This window comes from Neodiprion pinetum, chromosome 2 (assembly GCF_021155775.2).
Source record: "Neodiprion pinetum isolate iyNeoPine1 chromosome 2, iyNeoPine1.2, whole genome shotgun sequence".
Taxonomy (NCBI): Eukaryota; Metazoa; Arthropoda; class Insecta; order Hymenoptera; family Diprionidae; genus Neodiprion; species Neodiprion pinetum.
This window is the reverse complement of record NC_060233.1, coordinates 42,301,714-42,324,089: the sequence shown is the minus strand read 5'-3', so window position 1 is coordinate 42,324,089 and position 22,376 is coordinate 42,301,714. Positions and strand designations below refer to the sequence as shown.

The 22,376-nt window shown below is 40.5% G+C and overlaps 2 protein-coding genes and 1 long non-coding RNA gene across 3 annotated transcripts in view; 1 reads left to right on the top strand and 2 right to left on the bottom strand.

Moving 5' to 3' along the window:
* LOC124211735 (uncharacterized) overlaps positions 1-6,674 on the bottom strand; it is an 83,395-nt gene extending 76,721 nt beyond the window's left edge. The window contains exon 1 of the mRNA XM_046611088.2: positions 6,561-6,674. The gene's annotated coding sequence lies outside the window, so the exon portion shown is untranslated. The remainder of the gene's footprint in view (positions 1-6,560) is intronic.
* Positions 6,675-7,465: 791 nt separating this feature from the next.
* On the top strand, positions 7,466-8,458 carry LOC124211825 (uncharacterized). The gene is made up of 3 exons (XR_006881521.2): positions 7,466-7,640; positions 7,804-8,118; positions 8,208-8,458. It is a non-coding gene; the product is annotated as an uncharacterized lncRNA (long non-coding RNA).
* A 5,645-nt stretch (positions 8,459-14,103) lies between these two features.
* Positions 14,104-22,310, bottom strand: FoxK (forkhead box K). The gene is made up of 5 exons (XM_046610865.2): positions 21,540-22,310; positions 19,857-20,621; positions 18,952-19,205; positions 18,389-18,491; positions 14,104-18,232 (listed from the first exon to the last, which is right to left on the bottom strand). The coding sequence occupies exons 1-5, from the start codon at positions 21,896-21,898 to the stop codon at positions 18,052-18,054; spliced, it is 1,662 nt and encodes a 553-aa protein (XP_046466821.1). The 5' UTR covers positions 21,899-22,310; the 3' UTR covers positions 14,104-18,051.
* Between the last annotated feature and the right edge of the window lie 66 nt (positions 22,311-22,376).

The following is a 22,376-nucleotide window of genomic DNA, read 5'->3' as shown; positions in this document are numbered from 1 at the left end:
TCGGAATGAAGATAAAATGTTGGATATTTTTTAATCACTTTCGAAGCAGCAGCGACCTCGCCTCGCCCCCTTCTCTTCCCTTTCCGCGGTCCCGTTATTACCCTCGTCTTATACCGTGCCCTGAAAATCGGCTAGGAAAGAAGTTTAAAGTACTTGCGAAAAACCAGCGCGAGCGATTCGCCGTAACTCTTGCCAAGCCGTGGAAAGATTAAAACCAATAACTTCTAGTCTCGGGGTTCGAATTCTTCACCGAAAACAATTGCGTCACTGGAGTGAGTGGCTGGAGAGCCGGTCGGACGTGAGAAGCGTTGAAAATCGATGCCGCGACGACGTCGTTGACGTTTACCTTGTCTTATGTGTACATATACATATACATACAAGACATGACATATACCTACATACCTAGAGAGAGAGAGAGAGAGGAAGAGAGGAAATAACTCGGTGGAGAATTGAAGACAGTTTTTTGCAATACGGTGCGCAAAATTCGATTTTACGCACTGTGACACTTTTCCATACAGTGTGCGTCGGATAAAAAAACTGTACAAAAGAATACTTGGCTGTATTAAGAAAATTCCGAAATTTAAAACCGTTTGCTAAAGCTAAAAATATCAACCAAAAATGTTCTCCTTGAAACCAATTTGTTCTTTTGTCAAGACAGAAATTTTCTACACTAGTTTCCGTGTAGAAATTGGCAGAAACGTGGTTTTTCGATACACCCTAATCTATCATTGCATCGATAATATCGATGTATATATATTTGTTTGTATCATCTCGCGAAACGTGGCTAGTCTTATATATATGGTATATTCTCACATGTCTGCCTATATCGCGCGAGCGAAGGTGGGAAGCCGGAACAAACAGACGATGAAAAAGATACAGTGGGTTCACAGATGCCGCGGATTGTTTGTCCAATCTTTGACCCTCATTCCTAAACAAACACGAACTTCGTTAGGTTCGCGAGAGATTCGTTCGCGCCTTTGCTGCACGGTTCTTTGCCCTCGTGATCCGTCTTATGGGCGACGTTGGGAAATTCGGCAAAATTTCAAGGTTAAATAGGTATCCGTTTCGAGTAACGAACTATCAGAGAATCTTGTCCTAATATCAAACCTTGGGGGTGAGTCTGAAGTTCCGAATTTGAAAAGTTCCGAAAGCGTCTAATTTCAAGTCATTTTGTCGCGAAACTTGCAGTAAGGAGATGAAAATTTTACGAAACTACAAGGTTTCGAACAGCTAGAAACCCGACGACGCAAAGTTCCGAAATGCAAGATTTCGAAAATTCAAGTTACAATAAAGTAAAATTCCGAAAGTTAACATGCACTCACTCAGCGTAGTTTACTCGACGAGTGGGTGTGAAAAATTAGAAAAACCAAAAATCCGAGCGACCAGATTTCCGAACGTGAAAATATCGAAAATCGAAAACAAAGAAAGATCAAACTCGTACAATTTCACCAACCCAGAAGTTCGCACAACTGAAAATTTCCGATCATTCAGAATTTCGATGTTTCAAATTTTTTAATTTTCTTATTTTCTCATTTTCGGAACTTTGAGCGTCGGATTTCGGTCATTTCGAAACTTTGATATTTCGTCAAAGTTTGATTTCTTTACTTTGAGTTTCGCCAGCAAAAAATTCGAAACTTCAACGCCGCCCCAAACCTTGCCTTAATAAAAATTTTTGGATACTTGTTTCGGTTTTATTCTTCTCTCGTTTTAAATTCCGGCGATTTTTTACCTCGGTGACGGGGACGCCGGTCGCTGTCCCCGGTACGCGGTTCACCCCGACACGCCACACCACGCGGCTCTAATAAATCCTCGAAATCGTGCCTCTTAATGGAAATGGCTGTAAGTTACCGCAGCCTCCCCCGCACGAAAAGCGGACCCACCCATCCACCCGGCAAGTCGGCCTGCCTGTCCGCCCGCCCGCACAAAGCCGGCTGACTCTGGGCATTTCATCTTTTCCCCTAAAAAAAGGTCTCTTCGTCCTCTTCACGCCCCTGCAAGATTCTTCTTTATATTTATTCTACGCCGTCCCCGCCTTCCCACGGTTTTCGAATACGCGGTCCCACACCTATAATATATCTGGGTACCGATACGCGGAGGACTCCTTTCGAGACCTTGAGTTCGAAAGTGAGAGCCATCGAGGCAAGTTACCGACATTCGCAGATAAAAGCTCGCGCCGAGCTTTTCTGCCGCAGGAGTCGAGGCGGCTCGGTGTATTCTCGCGGCAATCGCTTATTTATTTGTCTCGAGTGCTGTTCAATTATTCCGGCCCCGGTCCGTCTTAAATCGGCGTCCGGAGGACCCCAACGATTCCTCGAGGAAACCTTACACTTTCAGCTGGCGTTGTGCGCTCAGGTGTTTAACGGATTCCAACCTCCCCGGGTATGTTCCGTAATCCAAAGTGAGTCTGCAATTTGGCCTCTCTTGACCTTAGCGTCGGCTATAAATTTAAGTAACAACAATAATTCACTTCCCGAAGCTAAATTTTCATCTCGGAGAATTATCTTGCATGACGTTTCTCTACCCAGGAAGGACTCGCGATTTCATGGCGTGATTTTCAGACCCCGGACGGGGCGATGAATGCTGCAATTACGTAATCTCGAAGGCTGTAGCTATACGGAGCGCGGAAAAAGAGCATTATGGAAAGGAAGAAGGCACGCCGGCTGATAGACGCATAATAGGTGCAGGATCGGCGGTCTCCTGTGTATAATGGAAAATATTTTTCTCCCTGTTCGCCGGTTGCCTTACAGTCCCGTAATGTATACTATCCAGGCGAGGGTGGAATTCCCGGAGTTCGGGAAGCTGGAAGAGAGGCTGCAGCGGAGTGAATAGAGACGAATGAAGCCCGGGGGAAATGGGAAAGAAAAGGAAACAAAGCCGGCACAAACAAGATAAGAAAGAAAAAGAAATGCCTTTTATAAATGCAAGCGTTGATCCGTCGGATGAGATTTCCAGGGGGAACACTGCCGTGCTGCAGAGCTTTCGCGCCCTGGACTATTGCTCGAGATTTTTGTCTTTTTTTAGTCTACTCCGTGCCTCCGCAGATCCCGCGAATTCGCATTAATATCCAACATCGCGAAAATCCTCGCTGCTCGAAAACAGACGTTAAAGACAAGATGGCCCGATCGCATTTTCGACGAGATTTGTGAGGAACGGGGTTGAAGTTGCGAAATTGAAAAGTTCCGAAAGCACCTGATTCCGAGTTATCTTGTCACGAAAGTTGAAGAAAAGAAATCGAACGTCGACGAAACGACAAAATTTTGAATGGTCGGAAATCCGAAGGATCAAAGTTCCGAAATTCAAGATACCGAAAATTCAAGCTCCGATAGAGCAAAGTTTAGTAATTCACGGAACTGAGAATCTTCGATCATTCGGAATTTCGACGTTTCGGATTTCTAATGTTTCTCACTTTCGCACTTTCGGAACCTTGACTTGTCCGAGTTACGCCCTTTCGGAACTTTGAGCGTTAGGTTTCGGACCATTCGAAACTTTGCTGTTTCGTCAAAGTTTGATTTCTTCACTTGAGGTTCCGCCACCGACATATATTCGGAACTTCTCAAATTCGGAATACATCAGTCCCACCCACTCGTATATAGCCGCATGCCCCCTTCCTTACCGACCTCGTTCTTCGGAGCTGAATATTTTTGAAACTTCGAAGGCGAGAAGGAAAAAATTGCGCGTTGACGGTATACGGTTCGCTTTTCTCTTCCGAAATTATCTTTGCGACACCCGGGTGATATCCCCTTTTATCGGTTCGTCGCAGCCGAGGGTTGAAAAACGAGCTACGCTACTCGGGCGAAGCTAAGGTGAGGCGAAAAAGAGCCAGGCTTGCGTCTCCCTCGGGATACTTAGCTGTTATTTCGGGCGGCTAGAATCAGGAACAAAACGTTAGACCGACGGGAAGAGAAAACAGATTCTCGCCGAGGAAAGTATGGTCGTTCTATGCTCTGGGCTTAAGGGCGGCGTATACCTATAGGTGTGACTATTAAGGTGCCGGAGAAATCTTATCTCCGGAAGTAATCAGCGAGGCGGTACCGGCTTTCTTCTTTCTCCCAGCTTATACCCGCCTCCTTATATATAGAAAGGGTTATTCAATGGCCAATGACGACGAAACGCTGCCTGCCCGGAATAACGGCGAACCGACGGCCCAAGTACCGAGACCGACCAAAACGACGCGCGACTTTCTCCTTGTTTACACTTCCGCTTTTTCGACATGCGATATCCCCGAGAAAATGATACGGATATTGCCATTTCATCCGGAAAGAAATACTTCTCAGAAATATATTTTCTATTCTTCGATAATACTGTAAGGAATTTTAACCAAAATATTCTCCGCGAGGTGCGGAAGAAGAGGGGGACCTTAATCCTTTGAGTCACAGTACGAATCTGAAATCGGATTTAAAAAATTCAAAATGGCAGATCCGATACCGCGGACGAAAATTTCAAATACGATCGAATCCGGAGAAAAAACTCAGTCCAGGGGTTTTTGGGGTCGGTGATTACTAATCTGAAATCAGATTTTGAAAATTCGGTATAGCGAATCCAATCAGCGATCCCGAAAACCCCTGCATAGACTTTTTTCACTGCATTCGATCAAATTTGGACTTTTCACCCGCCATCTTGAATTTTTGAAACATGATGTTAGTTTCTTAATCCGTGACCTCAAAAACCGTGGAATACTATCTTCTTAGAAAAGTTGACTCGGCACAATAATGTGCGACTCAAAGGGTTGGATAAAATACTTTCAGGCAAAAATCAATATTCTTTTGTAAACCTTTCAGATTGATTAAGAAAATTTGTTTGATATCCTCAATAGATGGCAGAGGTATCGGGACCATAACTCTTACCAGAGATGCTATTAAATTTTCTCAGAAATTGAGCTATGCTCATATACACGAGTCTCCGGTTTCACCTCCTTTGCTGAATAGAGTAAATGACTTCATGGTTTTCGCAGGAAAGTTACGAGGATTCGTATGAAATTTCTACCAATTAGCGAGTCCTCGATCCTTAGGAGAGTAATTGCACACGTGTAACGACAGAAACGTCTGGGGGCGAGATTTCGGGTCCAGGATCTCGGCAAGGACGAAGCAAAGGGTGGAAGCCACCGTTCTTTGGGAAAACAAAGAGGCACTACAACTTCTTGCTCCGCCATTCGTCTTTTGGCGGTCGGCTCGCGAGTCTCTTTGTTCTCTTCACATCCACCTCGCACTTATCCTGCCGGCCTTTCTTCCGTGGTATATGTAATATTATTTCAGGAGAAAGGGCAGCTATTTTCACGAATTAATGCGTCCACCGCAGACCGCCACTACGTTAGACCGTGCACGCCACGTTCACACCGGAAACAGAAATATATATATACATATACATATATATATATATGTATATATATATTTTATACCGACGATCACATGCCTGTCCGCAAAACAATTTTCCCTCTCTTTGTTTTCTTCACCCTACGTGCGAATAAATTGTCACGGCTATTTTCGCCTGCCTTTGTTGTGCTTTCTCCGAGCGAGGAAAAGCCTTTTTACGCACCAGTTCCTCATTCGCGTTGCAGCGTATAAAACGAGTACGATTAGCCCAGACGATATGCAGCACAGTCGCAAAATGTAACAAACTTATGTAGACTTGACAATATGTACGCATTAAGGCCAGTTAATTAAATTCCATTCCATTCCATTTAATATTCCGTTTCGTTAATCAAATCACTATGATATAATTAATTTACATTATAAAACGCAGGAGACTTCGTTACGTCGGCAGCGTTGGTTACGAAACTGCAGCCATACGCTTTCGCGTTCGCGATATAATTGATATATTCTCCTTAAATATCGGAACTTTGATTCTGCTTCGAATACCCAATTTGCGCCTAACGGATGTACATATACAGCTGCTGTAATTGCGCTTCAATTTCCAGGGCAAATTATTCTCAGTTTTCTGCTTTTTTCATTCCTTCTGTCCTTTTCCCGATACCCCAATTTGTTTAAGCAAACTATACAACGAACAAATAAACGTGCATTACGTATTATTGAGTTTGTTCGTGTTGCTTCTAGCGCCCGACCTCGCTGTTTAAGGCTGCTGCAGAAGCTAAGTATCGCGAAGAGAAGCGCAGTTTATTTGCGGATTAGACCGTTCACACACCATAAATCTCTAACCAAATCCAGTAGAATCATAGAGGAAACAACGCGGTGAGATACCGCCTGCGTTTGAATCGGCGATAAGAGAGCAAAAAGAAAATAATAAAATACAAGACCGATCATGGCGAAAAAAAAAAAAAAGAGCGAAGAGGTAGGAACCGGAAAGTAACGACGCGGCCTTCAAACCTTTTAAAAAGTGAAAATCCTTTCTCGCAAACAATGTTTTTACCCACAGTCAAATTCTCGAGAGAAATCTTAAAAATATGTGACTCGTATTGGACGAGTAGAAAAACTTTGCCGAAAACACGAGCCTAGAAAAAGGTCGGGAATCGAGTTGGGTTGTGGCTACAGGAGGAACAGCGAAAGCTGCGAGCGAATCGCGCGCAGGATATTATATTCGAAAGTCAAAATACAAAGCTCACTTACCCAACCACCCGCTTGCAGATTCAAAACACACGCCTACAGCGCTGAAAGACACTATGCACAAAACTAACAACCGTCACTGATGAGAATGACTAAAAATAAGCGTTTCTTGATTAAATCGATTATATTTCCCGATTAATCGAGTATAATCGATTATTTTTCAAACCCATTTGATACAACAAGTGAAAGATAAATGAATATTTTCACCTGAAATTGAAAAATATTTTGAGCGAAACTGTAAATTATCAAAAATCTTTTCCTCGATTAAGAATACATACTCAAATGTACGAAATTTTGTTTTTATATGTACACTTGGGGACAATGAATCTGAAACGGCTAATTTTTTACACTAGACAGTTATATTGGCAACGCAGAGAAACCTGACATAACCCATGACCGTCAAATCTAACCTTAGAATACCGCGGGGATAATGACTTGTCGGATTGACACGTATTCTAAGGTTAGATTCGACGGTCATGGGTTATATTATGTTTATCGAGGTTGAGTTTGTTTCAGGCTCAGACCACTATGGCGCTGTGGGTTTCTCTGTTTTGCCAACATAACTGTCTAGTATAAAAAATTAGCCGTCCCGGATTCATTGTCCCCAAGTGTACCGTTTCAAAAAACTACGAAATAATCGATTAATCGATTAATTTTTACCGACTCAACCGAATCGTATTCGATTATTTTTAGCTTAGTGGCTATCATTAGTCACTCACTGACCGATCGCCTCGGCACCGAAGAGTAAACAAACATTGTACAAGTTCGCGCAACGCTCCGATCCGTCGCTGAACGGAGACTGAGGCCATCAGCTATATGCGAGCGGAAAATATGAGTGGGACATTGGGGACATTATGCTGAGCAGTAAGGCAATATCAGGGCTTGGCACGACTCGTGGTTTTTGCTTCTATTCCGAACGAGCTGGCGTTAACTTACACCGTTGGTGTGTGGAGCTTGTGATGTGGATGGGATGAGAAAACGTCGGAGGAAAGCAAGGGAGGGGGGAGGGTAGGAAGGATCACCACCACTGATGGAAATCTGACCTGAGATATGTTTGTAAATTAATCAGCGACCCCCGTCTGTGTAAGTATTCTACGGGAGCAAATTGTATGGTCTATCGCTTCGAAAGCGTATATGAGGCTGTTTTTCAGTCACAGTGGGATGCTAAGCGTCTCACCTCAAGAATTTCCTTGACCCAACCTTATCACAGTTTATTTACAACTCCACACGATCTTTGTTACTTCAGATTCATGATCATCGACCCCGAAAACCCCCGTGTAAGAAAATTCAGGCAAAAATATTCAGCTGAATAATGTGTGACTGAAAGGGTTAATCTGGAAGATCGTCATTTCATTTATGTATTACACCATGTGACAAAGATTCGAGAAGCATTCGAGGACACAGATTCTTATAGATACAATGAAGAAGATATAATACTTGACGTGGAAAAATGGTGTCAGAATTTCGAAAACTGTGATTTTTATTTATACATACAACAATGCTATGCTTGTCTATGGAAAACTTAAGCGGATATCGATACGACTTGCAAAAGTCTACATAAGTATGTATATCGTATATACCATTATTCCATCCACTTCTCGCTACACGTTCTTTTATAAATTAACAATTATGAAACTACATGCTTTGCAGAACGCAGTGCGATATAGCAGCTCGCCGACGCGCTACGCCGCTAACGTTGTCATTATCTCAGAGTGCTTGTAGCAGGAGGAAGTTCGCGCAAGATCAAGTATTTCTGGGAAGAGGGAAAGACCCGGGACCCTTGGATAAATGGGGAAGCCGAGGCGGGCTTAAAGAAAGAATAAGATGTTGGCTCTTCGTGTTAAATGGTACCGAAAATCGATTAAGTGTCCTAGAGCTTTGAATATCGGTAAATCAGCTCTCTCTCTCTCTCTCTCCTCTCTCGCTAAGAAAAAAAAAAAGAATAAAAGAACAGATTGACGGAAGACAAAATGGAAATGTAAATTCTGAGGTAAAATTGAATTCCACTTAACTTCAGCTGTCAGTCTTCGTGCACAGTTATTATTACGTGCCGTCGAAGACTCGCTAAATATTTCCGATATAATCCGCAAAGCACCGGCTGCAGAGAGCTTTATTCGAGGGCAAGTTATAAACGGTTTGATATTTTCGTGCATGAAGCGAGCAACATCGATCGCTACGTTCGCTGCACTGACCCCTTGCATCGTGGAACAAAGTTGGAGCTGAGTAAAATCGATTACAGGCACCTTAACACGGGAACGCTTTGACCCCATATAATCCGCTGCACTCGAATTAGCAGCGATTTCCAATCGAATGGAGCTTCCAGAGTGGAAAAACGCAAAGAGGAGAAGAAATCTGATCACCGAAGCTCACCCGCTGAAAATACGCTCCGGCGTGTTCTTTTCAAACGTAACGAATTTGTACTTAAGAAAATTCGTTGCCTGTCTCTACGAGCAAAAGAATACACACCGGGGTGGATATAATAAACCGAAATACCGTGTGAGAATATCACATTTTCACGAGATTTTGCGAAGCGAGCTACACGATTTGCGTTTACAAAGCGACTCACGTACCGGTGTCCGCATTAGAGATTAAACACCCGTAAAGATCCAAACCCACCCGCACGAGTAGAGCCTGCAAACTGACCGCGGGCCTCAGCGTCCTGCAGGAATTTTCTACTCGCACGGTTATCCGGCGTTCGAATTTTCATTATAGTTGAATAGCCGGTATATGGTGCTTTCGGGAGATGGTGCGAATCGTTCACATTTCAGCGTATATTCCAGGCGCACAGCGGTCCCAAATCCCGTTCGTTGATTTTTATAAAAATTCGGATATAGGGGTTTTCGAGGTCGCTGGTTACGAATGCGAGGTGAAATTCAAAAAAAAAAAAACAATATTATGGCTCGAATATGGCAAAAAAAAAATGGTTCCAACACGGCGAGTACTTTTTCAATTTTTTTGAAACATTCTGTATGAAGATTTTTGAGGCCCTTAATTACGAATCTAAAGTCAAATGAATAAAAAAAAAAACAAAATAATCAGCGAATTAGATTTGTTAAAGTCCCTAAAAAAATTATTTTTTTTTCCACTTTTGGCCAGCTTCTTGGGATTTGGGACCACTGTGAGGCGCCTCAAAGATATTTGCGTAGACGCAGAGGGAGGGGGATCACGAATGAATTGGTCAATGAACTCAAAATCCGGTGAGCAAATGAGGGGGACCGGGAACTTTTGAGCTGGATGAAATGAAAGCTTTTATCGACTCCTAGGCTGTGGGGCAGAACCCTTTAATCGCATCTTAAGCAATATTAGGCTCGAGATTAATGATATCCCCCTATTCTAAGGTAGGTAAAAGTTCCCACGGTAGAATCGGCCATGTGTGAAATTTTCTTTTCGAAAAGTTTGAATTCAATTGCAAAATGTTACTAGAGTAAAGAGGTAATTAAAAATAATGAGACTAAATATTAGACTAAAGCGATGCGAAATTCTGGAGAAGTTAGTGATGTGAGAAAATATTTGTAGAACCAATTGGCGAGAATGGTATTTTATATTACTTACTGCTAACAAATCCTTCGTAACGTTATAGGATCTGAATTCGTTATTTTTGATAGGTAGAAATTAACATTTGAAACTTAATTTGACAGATGATTTTCTTGTGTAACCCGGTGGTATCTAAAAATGAGATCATGCGTAATGTGGAAAGTGTAAATTTGGGAATTAGCTTCCATCTCTCCCTTCATATACTGTTTTGAGAAACACAAAGTACCCGTTTCCATGACGGTCGAGTGAGTCTGCGAATGCGTACGCGTAGAGTACAGAAAATACCACTTTTAAACCCTACGAGTTCAAAGTGGACTTTTCCGTACTGTGCGCATGCGCTGTCGCAAACAAATCTAACATTACGCAACCCTAACCTCAATTTCGCGCCTTGCAAAAAAACGCACAACGTACTTTCGGCTTCGACTTCACCTACGACTTATATTGCAAACTTACGCTCGACCCAAAAAGACCAAGTTTACTTCCTTCTTGCACATAATAATACTATCGTCGAACGAAAGCAGGGGGTGTTGTAAATGTGTGTTCGAGAATTTTCACGGCTACACGTTGGCGTGGCCGCATTATACTCACAAGGGAAATTCGGAGGACAGACAAAGTGCTGCGTGATCGTCTTAAGTTAGTTCCCAAGTGCTGCCCTGGCCAACTGTTCTACGGACTCATTGTCAGTCAGTTCTACAGCTCTGTGTTTGACTTTCCAACAGTTTACCGCGCAGTGCTGAAAAGGGAGAGGGATATATATATATATATATAATATATATATATAAGGAAAAGCATTTGATAAATTGAATTTTCAAACCTAGGTTGCGCAGTTAGCAAAACGCTCTTCTGCGTAGGTAATTCGCACGTATATAACTACTCGGAATATTTTTTTATCAGCACACACGTAGGTTCGCACATTCGATATTGCAATAACACTTTCAGATATGTTTTCGACGTGTTATAGGATCGCTCTGTCAACACGTGAAGTAAATACTCCCCCGAAAACTCTTCGGCAAATCTCTTCTATCTAATATCTCTAGGTACTCAAAAGAGATCAGATTTTCACAGAGAACGATTTTGTTTCCACAGACTACCAAAATTTTCCGCCTTCGCGTAGACCGTTTATCCGGGTACGTACAGCAAGTTAAGCTTCGGGTAAATTGATCAGTAACCTCCATCAATTTTGTATCTCGAAACACGGGCAAGATTGATAAACGGAGATAATGCGGGTATACCGTTCCTCCGCTACGAAATTCAATATGTATATGTAATATCGAGACCGGGGACGTTAAGCTTATCTGCGGAAGGGCCCGAACGCTCCCCGCGAATTAGTGCATCGCCTGGAACACGACCGAAGGCCTTAATCACTTCACCCCAAATTTCAGAGACACAGCCTTCGCGGCTTAAGAGGCTTCGACTTGCTGTCGGCGCCGCTGGCCGACAGAACGACGGTGTCTTCTCCTTCTCCTTCTCCTTATCCTTAAAAGGATAAGTGCCGGTGGCGGAGGGCTGACTCGAGGCTTGGCTGAACCACTTCGCCTCCTGAGCTGCTGCTACTACACAAGAGATTACCATACCGCTTCAGCTTCGATAATCGAAAATTTATTTTCACAAAGTTCAGGACACCGGAGATGGAGCAGATATACCAGAGTGACGTCGAGGAGAGAATTTTATCAGGGTCACTCCGAAGTGGAGAATAAAAGGTCGACGAGTGATGTAGTCGAGTTTTTCTTTTTCGCGCAGCTTCGGAAGATTGGCGGAAGGATGAAAATTTCACGGAACACAGCAGCTTATACCTATAATTGAGAGAATAGCATTTGCGATTCTCAGCGAGAAACCGGCCGTCTGACCAATAACTTCAATTGCTAGAGACGTTATACTCTATAAATCAACGCCGTTTTTAATCTCGAGGTTATTGCTTCGGTAAAATAAGAAACTGCACCGCATCCGCCTGCGGTGCGGATGTAATAAGTAACGCGGCTGCAACGCGGTACCTACCTACTCTTTTTCAGCCGCAGGTGTTAAGTGTGTAATTAATTTTCATTGCCGGAAGTTCTTGCGTTAATCTGTTGATTCGCTTCCCGTGTAAGAAATATTCCATGCAGACTATATTTCCCTCATACCGCACTGTGCAATGTTAAGGTATGAAACAAGATGATGAGTATCGCAGCCTTTATTTGAAAAAGAATAATCGACGGGTAGATTTCAATAAAACCGGAAGTCGAACTCGCCGATATGAAACAAAGTACTACAACAGCTTCGAACCTGAGATAATATACTCACCGCAAACTATCCTATCTTTTTTTCAATGGATTACTTTTTTTTTATATAATAACGCCGTGCAGCTTCCCACCGAGCGGCGGAAGTTTCTCGAAGATCGAATAAAAATATTGAACGAAAGTGCAGTGACGATGTATATTTTTGGTATAATGTAAAAGCTGCGGATATTAGGCCTGTGTGACAGTTAGAATAGATTCCATTTCTCGACTTCGGAAACATTAATACACCCAACTGAATTCCTGAATCCCTGATTACATGCATTATACCCACAACGGTATTTGAGCGAGCGGTTCACGATGATAAAGGAAGCCGCCGTACCTAATTGCTTGGGATAGCGCATTTCGCAAGTTCTACATCAAGCGCGCGATAAACTTTCAGTTGTCACATCGGTTCCAAGTCCCTGTATAGGTATACGTACGTATATGTACATAAAGCGGAAAGCTAAGGAGCTGAGAGCTTCCTTCAGGCTCATCCCGCAAGCAACTCCTTATTGTTGATAAGCAGATACCAGCCAGGTATGTACCTTATACCTTATATGCATATACCTTATGCCGCTTCGCGCTCAGCTAATTATGCCCGCCGTCTGCGCGCTGATTTATTTAATTTTCAATTCTCTTACGCTGCGGGGATACAGAAAGTATACTTTATTCATCGGGCTTCGGAATATTACGAGAAGCTGCAGCCGACTCGCGTCTGATATCAAAGCGATGAAGACATTCGCGAACGTACATATTGTAATAATTGTAAAGAAAGAGGAAGCTTTATAACACGCGTTATCTCATTAAGAGCCAATTCACTGGTTTCCGTCAATATAGGTCGTCGGTACGTTGATTTCAGTTTGAAAGATTCAAACACACGCGGAAGGAAAAAAAATTATTATTATTCCGCATCTAAGAAACCGTCAAATCAATGCCCTGCATGAATGATATTCAATAGTGATGATTTGGGTTATTGTGCATGCAAATGATGATACAACAAATGTCCGGAATCGATTGTATATTTTATCCACATTCTTATCGAAAGCCAACAAATTCAGATATTCACATCTCTCTTCGTCGTTTTCACAGCTCACTTTCGACTGAATTATTATTCGCTCCAAATCTCAACATTTTTCAACTTCCATGCACTCTAGCGTTCTTTCTTTGTCTTTCTCTCTTTCTCTCTTTCTCTCCTATTCTCTATTTCCCGTAATTCGAAACTCTCCAACCACTCAATTGTTCGTGTAAAATAATGTATAATAGTACTAATATAGCATCTCCAAAATAACGGATTGTGTGAATTAATAAATAAATTTCTTCGTCTTATAGTGTTATTATTTTTTGAATAACATTTAACAGTTTTTTTTTTTACGTTTTGTTTTGTATCGCTCCAAATTTCCTTTTCAATTCATTAATTAATTATATTCAACCTAATTATAACTAATTATAATATTAATAATAATAATAATAATAACAATAATAATTTCATTAGTTTTATTATGAATAATAGTTATTATCAAATAAAAACCTTTGATTTAAATGATAAGACGAGCTGAAGTCATCATATAATGTATCTACTACGACCAACTAGGTCACTATTAGGTATATCTATATTTCTCATTTGTAAGCAAACAGCAGGTTCTTCATAGAAAACAAAATCATGAGGTCACGGATGAAACATGATTAAGAAATATATTGATGTGTGTGTGTGTTTGTGTATGCTTTTCAACCTTTAATGAATTATTTTGTTGAGAATATTTCACCTCAAAATTTATCGGACCGCTTTTATCAGTTTTCTTAATTTTTTTTTTTTTTTTAATACCACGATTTCTCTAGTTTCATGAGTGTCACTACTGTGAATGGTACATTGTACCTTGAACAAGTATTCTCCTGAAAAGAGAAAGAAAGTAAGAGATTGACAGTAAAAAAAAAAAAAATGGAAAACTTGTATCTTGCGTAAAAGGTTAATCTGCCTTTGAACAATTTGTAATTATAATATTTAGTACCTATACGTCGTATACAAAATTTAAATAAAACATTTATTATAATATTGAGAAATTTATGGGGAAGGAGCTGAGGGACTTGTAATGGGATTTTAAAAGGAATCCACCGTACCTTATTTATTTATAATATGTATCTAACGTATTATTTATAATATATTTTATGTGTTTTCTGTTCAACTTCCTTTTTTTTTTTTACCTTTGTAATTCTTTCTATCAAATATGCATTTGCAACTACGGTTGTTCAACGCATTCATGATTCAAAAGGCTTGGGGTCGGTAGAGGTTTTGATAAGAGGGACAAGAACTACGCAACTGTTCCATGATTTCAAGGAAATTTCATGCAATCAAGGCAATACATAAGCAGATTCAAATTTTCTGTAATTTCTTTTGAATGTCGTATCCCTTTCATTACTATCAAAAAAAAAAAATAAAAAATAAAAATAAAAATAAAAACGGGATTAGTTGATTGATGGACTACTTATGGAGGGCGCTTTACCTCATCCCCCAAACTGGCAGCCTTACAGACTTATCCAAAAACCCCATTATCCCTTTTAGGCCATCCGTCCACTGAATTGTGAACAATGAAGTACAAATTTGTTTTTTCATCATATGGTCAACAGTGTGGGCATTAAATCGCCAAGCAGAGGTCAAATACTGTGACGGTTAGTTAAAGTCAGAAAAGGAGAGATCAGATTTTAATCGTTCACCATATTAGTTTATGATTTTTTCTTTTTGTTCCTTTTCCCATAGTAGACTATTTCTCCAAAACAGATTCTGAAAATATACAGGCAATTTCAGTACACGTATCTGGAGAAAATGTCGAAAGTCCAGTTTTATAAATGTACCACGAACGAAAGTTTGAAAATACAGTAGAACTGTATTTCAACCATCGAAGTTTAATCCAGGAGTTTATATGTCGGTCTGCCTAATTTTATTTTTTTTCCATTCCACATCTCTATCCAAGTCAATTGCTGCTTATTTATACTGGGAAAGTGGTGTCACTTGATACTACGCATGTATGCGTATATGTATATATTTACCTATAAATGAATTACAACCGAGTGATAGTTCAGTAAAATACGCTGATCAAGTTTCTGCACGTAGTAGAAAAATGTTAAAATTGCTCTTTCCGTATTTTCGTAATTAAAAGCAGAGTATCGTGATGTCATAGGATTAATATTACTATAATTGCGAAATATACATAATAGGATGAGATACTCTTTATCGTGAAACACTGTGAAGGTGAAAACAAAACTTATCAAATTTAACAACCTTAGTGGCAAGAAAAAATAATGAAAGCCTTTCACTAGAATATTTGTTCTTTTATCATTACTCTCTATCTCTATCTCCATTGTGTAATTGGTTTTTCTTTTTTTTTTTTTTTTCTTTTTCCTCGTTTCAAAGCCAGAATCGTTTTTATCTAATTCTGATACTATATACTCGTGCAACTACTATTTATTAGTTATTGCAAATATTTTTATCAGATTATTTTCAGCGGTGTTAGTACATGTGTTTGTACGTGTCATATCTATTCATATCTATGCTTATCTCAAATGGGTTAAGCAATTATTTCATACACAGAGGGCTACTACAAGCTGGCGGTAAAATAGAATCATTGTGAAAATTTGAAGAAAAAAAAAATGTCAAGAAAACTGACGACTTCGTTTACTCAACATTTTAACAATTTATTATACAGATTTATTATATGTAGTGCTGAAATTCATTACTTGAAAAAAATATGTGTGTATGAATACATATATACATATATGAAACGAAAAAAAAAAGAAATACCTCTACTGCAATATACTCTACATAAAATAACTAGCAACAGTGATAAATTGTTGAGTACTGATGGTCACCCTGCACGAATATTCCACTCTTCGCGAATTCACAAGGTACCAGTGAGAAAAACAGACGGTCTTTCATCACTCGGAGATTTTAATGAACAATACATTAACGCTCAAAAAGAAATATTATTTCACCTGAAAATAGCGACTCTCTGGGCAACTAAATTTCTGGACCCGTTTGGTTAATTCTGCTTCAATCTTGTAATTATTAAGGAAATTAGAAGACAAAAATTACCGATGACTCGATAAGAAAAAACCTCAGCTTATAATCGAAAGAATAAGAGTATGTGATCGCGGAATACAGTACTTTACTAAAAACTTTACTTTAGTAAAATAATTACACTATACAGCAGCATCTGAAGTCTACCGAAGTTTTCGTAACGAAGGCGCTCCGAAACGCCTAGTAAAATATTTATATAAGGGAAGATCAGTCGGGTTAGATAGCTTTTTTTCTTTTTGCAATCATCTAGGTTCCAAGCATGCGAATGAAAGTTTCTTCAAACAAATGTTTGGAATTTACATGAGTTACCGACGGTAACGGAAAATGATAAATGATAAAATGTGACTTTCCCATCATAAATGTAGAAGCAATGACAGCATCTGTTATATTAAATTCGTAGGGTAACCACGACAACAGAGTGAGATTTTGTTTGGCTAGGGAAAAATTTAAAGCTTTGCTAGGAAAAAACAAGAAAATATTTCTATGACCAGTGACTACATCACTTGACAATATTATTGTTTTATCTCTCCATATTTTTACATGATTTTGCTACGACTATTGTACTATTATAATCGTAATGATTCTAAAACTTCTATAGCGAATACAAGCGCATTTGCAAGGGGGATGAGGACGTGTAAAACAACCATATATCAGTTGATTTAAAATAACAACTTGGTTATTGTGGTGAATAAGAGTTTTAAATGACAGCTTTGCAACCAACAATCTGGAACCATTTCCAAAGTAAAACTGTGTATCGCGGTTATTATGCATTGTCCTACGTGTATTCAACTCAGAAAACGACCATAGGGATTTTGTTTATCAAATTCAGCAAAATGAACCGACTACATATCTGCGTCCACGTAGATCAGATTTTCTTTCACAGCAAAATTAGATTCAAAGGGAAAAAATACGTGGATAAATGTACCCATAATAACTATCGATAGTACTACTATAACTACTATACTTTTTGGAACCTCACTGTTCATTACACAGAAGAAACAAGAACGAGGAAAAATTCATTTAAAATATAGCAACGCTCGAGGTTACCCCGCGAAATATTGAAGTACATGATTTGTCAACATGTATATGCATACTACTAAGTAGCAAATTGAAAAAACAATTTTTGAAAAAAAAACGGTATACAAATAAACTATACTCACATAAACGGAAACAGAGTTGTGTCGATTGTGATCTGCGTGAAAATAATTACGAGTTGTATGTATATACCTATGTGCAATTTGTTCTCATATTTTTAAACATCGTTAGAGAATATAATTTGAATAAGAAATTCATGAATCGTAACAAATACACTATGGGCTGTGCATAATGTTATGTATAACTTGAGTGATAGAGGTGTACGAAAAATATACTGTGTTTCAGTGACATTTCGCCGGCATGTTGGTGTAGGCAGTAGATTTGTTTTTGAAAAAATCTTACCCACCAAATACGAAGAAAAAAAAAAAAAAAATCAAAAACAAAGATGAAAACTTTTAAATGCCTCTACGTTGGAAAACTTCAATATGCCTGACTATACAAATCTTTCTTGGAAAATGGGCAGAAATGGATGGAGCGCTGATTAAAATATTAATGTAACGTAACAAAGTCCTACGGAGAAAGATATCAGTGGAGTTATATTTCAGTGATCATCTGCGTCATGAAGACGCTGACGTTTAGGCTGCTGCTGCTGCTGCTGGTGATCAGGGGGCTCTGGACTCTCAACAATGGCTAAAGGGGCTGGAGAACCTGGCGAGCTGTCAGGTTCATCGTGCGCTCGCTTTCCAACCCCAACGCCTGTATCAGGTCCAATAAAGCTCCCACTAAAATGATAACCAATAAAACTTTACGTGATTCATCGTCATCCGTATTATACATATTCATTCCTTGACGGGAAAAAGCACAATTCATTATCTAGGCAGATTTCTATGCAGGATAAATCCTCTTTTGAGAGCTGACCGTCCTATACTAATACATACCTGTAGTTGTAGGAAGTTTGTACAATAACAGGAGCTGGACTATATTGTCCAGCAGGCGATAAAGAGTGTTCTTCTCCAACATTTCCAGGCACCAAATATTTATCTGTGAGAGAATGTTCATTTAACACAGTATCCACCTAGATTCGGACGTGAACGTTCAAAACTTAGTTTGCAACAGAAAGGCTCAATTATATCAGTTTCTTGTCTAATATTTCTGGTTCTTGAAGAATGATGAAAAAAATATGTTGACGATTAAGAAGAGCAAACGGAACCCAAACATTGCAGAATTGTACATGAGATAGTTTGGTTTCCATTTTTATAAGGCAGTCACACCTAACATCAAACGAAAAATCAAATGCTATCCATTTCAGACTTTAACCCAACTAATGAAGGAGAATATATCTGGATGCTGCTGAGATATAAGCAAGATTTCAGGAAAAATCCACTACCAAAATTTTCTACCTCCAAAACTCATAATTATTCTCACCATTCGCAGCGTGATATATTTATCACAAATATCTAGAGGAATTATGATTTTTAATGAAACTTGAGCACTTATTTACCCTCTCTGGCTCCGTCGCTGTTTACTCCATTTGTAACAACGGTGATCTGCTGCATCAGACGCCCCTTGTGATTGGGAGGTGGAGCATAGGGATGCCCAGGCGAGCCAGGGGCTGACTGGCTCGTAAGCTGACCTGCCGGCGATGATACAGAACTATCTGGATAAGACTCTGGCCCTGGTGATCCCTCCCGACTCAGGCACTCAGGTGTCATAAGCCCACTGATACCCACATGTGATGGTGAAGCTGGGGCACTCCTGTGAATTTATTAATTCCAACTGTTATCTTTGTTTACATGTAAACGCGGAGAGAAAAGAAAGTCAACTTCTTAAGCATTAGAACACTTGCCGCTGCCGTTTTCATTCAATTAGGGAAACTGAACCTCTATTCCAACGTACTACGCGGATATTATTAGCTAGCCAAGAAATTTCAATGCCATACTGTATCGTTTTATGTTTTGATTGTGATATGGAAAAATAAAATCACTTTGCCAGCATTGAAGTAAAATTCGTCTCAAAGGTCAAATGCCGACTCTTTAAGATTATAACGCAATGAAAAAACAAAACAGGTCTGCAGTTACGTGAAAAGTCTATACGTATCATTCATTTCGATTAAATAATCTTCATTTATAAAAATTGCTTACACAGTAATGATGGTTTAATTTTCTGACAAAATAATTGACAAAATATTTTTAAAAACATCAATACGAATTGTAAAAAGTTCTATCTATCACTCTGATCATTGAACGATAGATACATTGAGCTCCTGTGGCCCCAGGAAACCCAACTCCAGCAGTGAGCATATAACACACAATTTTCTGATCTCTGTACGAAATTCAATCCAGAATAAAAAGTGCGTAGGTTAAAATATGCATGTATAAGTAAGAAGAATATGAATGAAAAGAATACCTTGACGATAAGCCGAAGGGCGCCCTGAAGCAGGGGACCCCTCTTTGTCTTCTCCTCCTAAATGCTTGTTCGATAAGTTTAGCTTCTGACTGAGGATCTATCCTCCAAAAAGATCCTTTACCAGGTTCCTCTTGGCTCCTCGGGACTTTGATGAAGTAGCGATTGAGTGAAAGATTATGCCTTATAGAATTCTGCCAGCCTTTATCGGCTGTCCTGTAGTAAGGATAATTTTTAGTAATGTAAGAATAAATCCCCGAAAGTGTCAGTTGCTTGTCCGGAGCAGAAGCAATCGCCTGTACTATGAGTTGAGCGTAAGAATAAGGTGGCTTCGAGTCATCTTTCGGAGGACTGTAGTGCGCAGGTGTTCCATTAGCTCCCCCACCTCCGCCACTTCTATATCGAGGTTCCGCTCCAGGCTCAGGACTTATCTGTCGGCTTGAACTTTGCCCGACTTCAATGCTGGAATTCTGAGGACCACTGGCAACGACAGCTGCGTATGCGGCGACCATTTGAAGGTCTGCTGAAATGTTTCTCCTGCCTTGACCCGCCCTTGGGCTTGCTGGACAAGAATTAGCCGCACTAATCGTGCCTGTGGGCGAAGGAAACGGACTACTGTATCCTGTGTCTGGAATATTGATGCGAAGAGGCGGCAACGGCGCTCTTTGCTTTGGCGGTGACGGAACTCGGACATTGCTCTGCTCTTGTTCGTCGATCAATGATTGAAACACAAGCCGTATGTTGGTGCTTGGAAATCTAAATGTACACCTAAAATAACGAAATGGATATCAGTACGTGTTGCATTTGCATGTGTCAATATTATTGTTTTTCATCATTTCCTTATTCAAAGAGCAAACACTGGCTTGTTATTTTCGTGTTATTGGAATGGTTAAATTATCAGTAAACCAATCATGACTTGTGTTGATATTCAAAAGAAAAAGCGTGAAACGCGTAGTTCTTGCTTTCTCGACTTCACCTCATATTGTTAAGAATGGTTGCTATACAAATCCCATAAGTCATCCCACTGATTACCTTGCTACTGCAGGTATTATATCATTGATTTCTCATGAGGAAAAAAAAAAAAAACACGTGACATAATGAGTTTGCTTTGAAATTGTTGAAAACATTCGGTGAATGAAATGCGTATGATAAGATCGACGAAAAACAGTGTTAAAACATAAGGGAGTATTTACACGAGCGTCGCTCCGATAATCGGGATGAAAAATTGGAGGCGTGAGAGTCGCGTTGCATTCTAGGTTACAGAGACAGGCCGCAGTTACATCACACGATAAGACATACCGTAAAAACGTGTTCGTATGGTACATACGTGATGGTTTAAGTTTGTATGATTTAAAAGCATGCAGGCGAATTGCCCCGAGCAGCAAATAGCTATAAATAGAACGAGAGAGTAAACAAAAGTGCTAATTGTAGTTGAGAGTGAGCCGGATAGTTTCACGTGGAATATATAATCTATTTCGGAAAGTATGCCACCCTCTGTGGTGATTTTTGTAGTAACGATTTAAGCCCCCCGTCTACGGGGTCAGCGGCTACTAGGAATTATTTGTTTACATTGAGTTCATATTTCGGTGGGTATTATCGGAGGAGCGCGGGGGGAGGTGTGCGATATAGATTAAGGGGGAGCGATCGGTGCCGGAGGGGGGAAGGAGGGGGGAAATAATAGCTTACGATTTTGGCAGCTGAAATGCGGGCGCCCCTTTGCGCTGAAAAACACCGTCAACGAAGACCCCGTTCTTCCCGTTGCACATCATGAAGAAGTACGGGTGATCGTAGAATATTTCCAAATGCTTTCGAGATATGAAACTTGAGTGACCCATGTTTACGTCTACATCGCCTTTGCTACTGTTGCGACCGATGGTTATGCGCTTCTGGCGAACCATGTACTCGAATTCGCGGCCCTCGAGCCTCGCGATCGGCATTCCCTTCGCCTCTGTGTTCCATTGCACTTTTGAGGGGCTCGCGGGTGCCGATTTCAATGCCAAAAGGGCCCAGGCGTCACTCTCCTGCGTTTGCGAATACGTGGACATATCACTCAATCACTAAACACTCTTCGCGAATCTCCGTAATATGGCCGGCCCTTACCAACACGATACTGCTGGCTGCCTCACCGCGACCAGTTCGACACGCACAAATATTTCTCTCCTCCTTGTTTACCCACAATCCGAAACGTGGGTGGCCACCACGTGACGCAGCCCGTTAATACGTCCTCACTAGCGGCTAGTTCAAAACCCCTGGTACATACGCCCTTCGTCAAAGTCAAACCTGCATTACGACAATATGTTTACCCTATCGGCCCCATAAGTTCGTGTATATTATCGCGATATTCATGCTACGCGACCGTTCCGTAATACCGAAATGTCAATAATACCCATTATCCAAACGAGTACGCGACACAGGTGCATTTCTGTCTTCTGCTCCAGCCGACGAAGGGACAAAAGGAAGCGGAACTTGTCTCGAGGCCATTTTTTTAAATTATTTCAATATGGCCGACCTCACGCTCCGTCA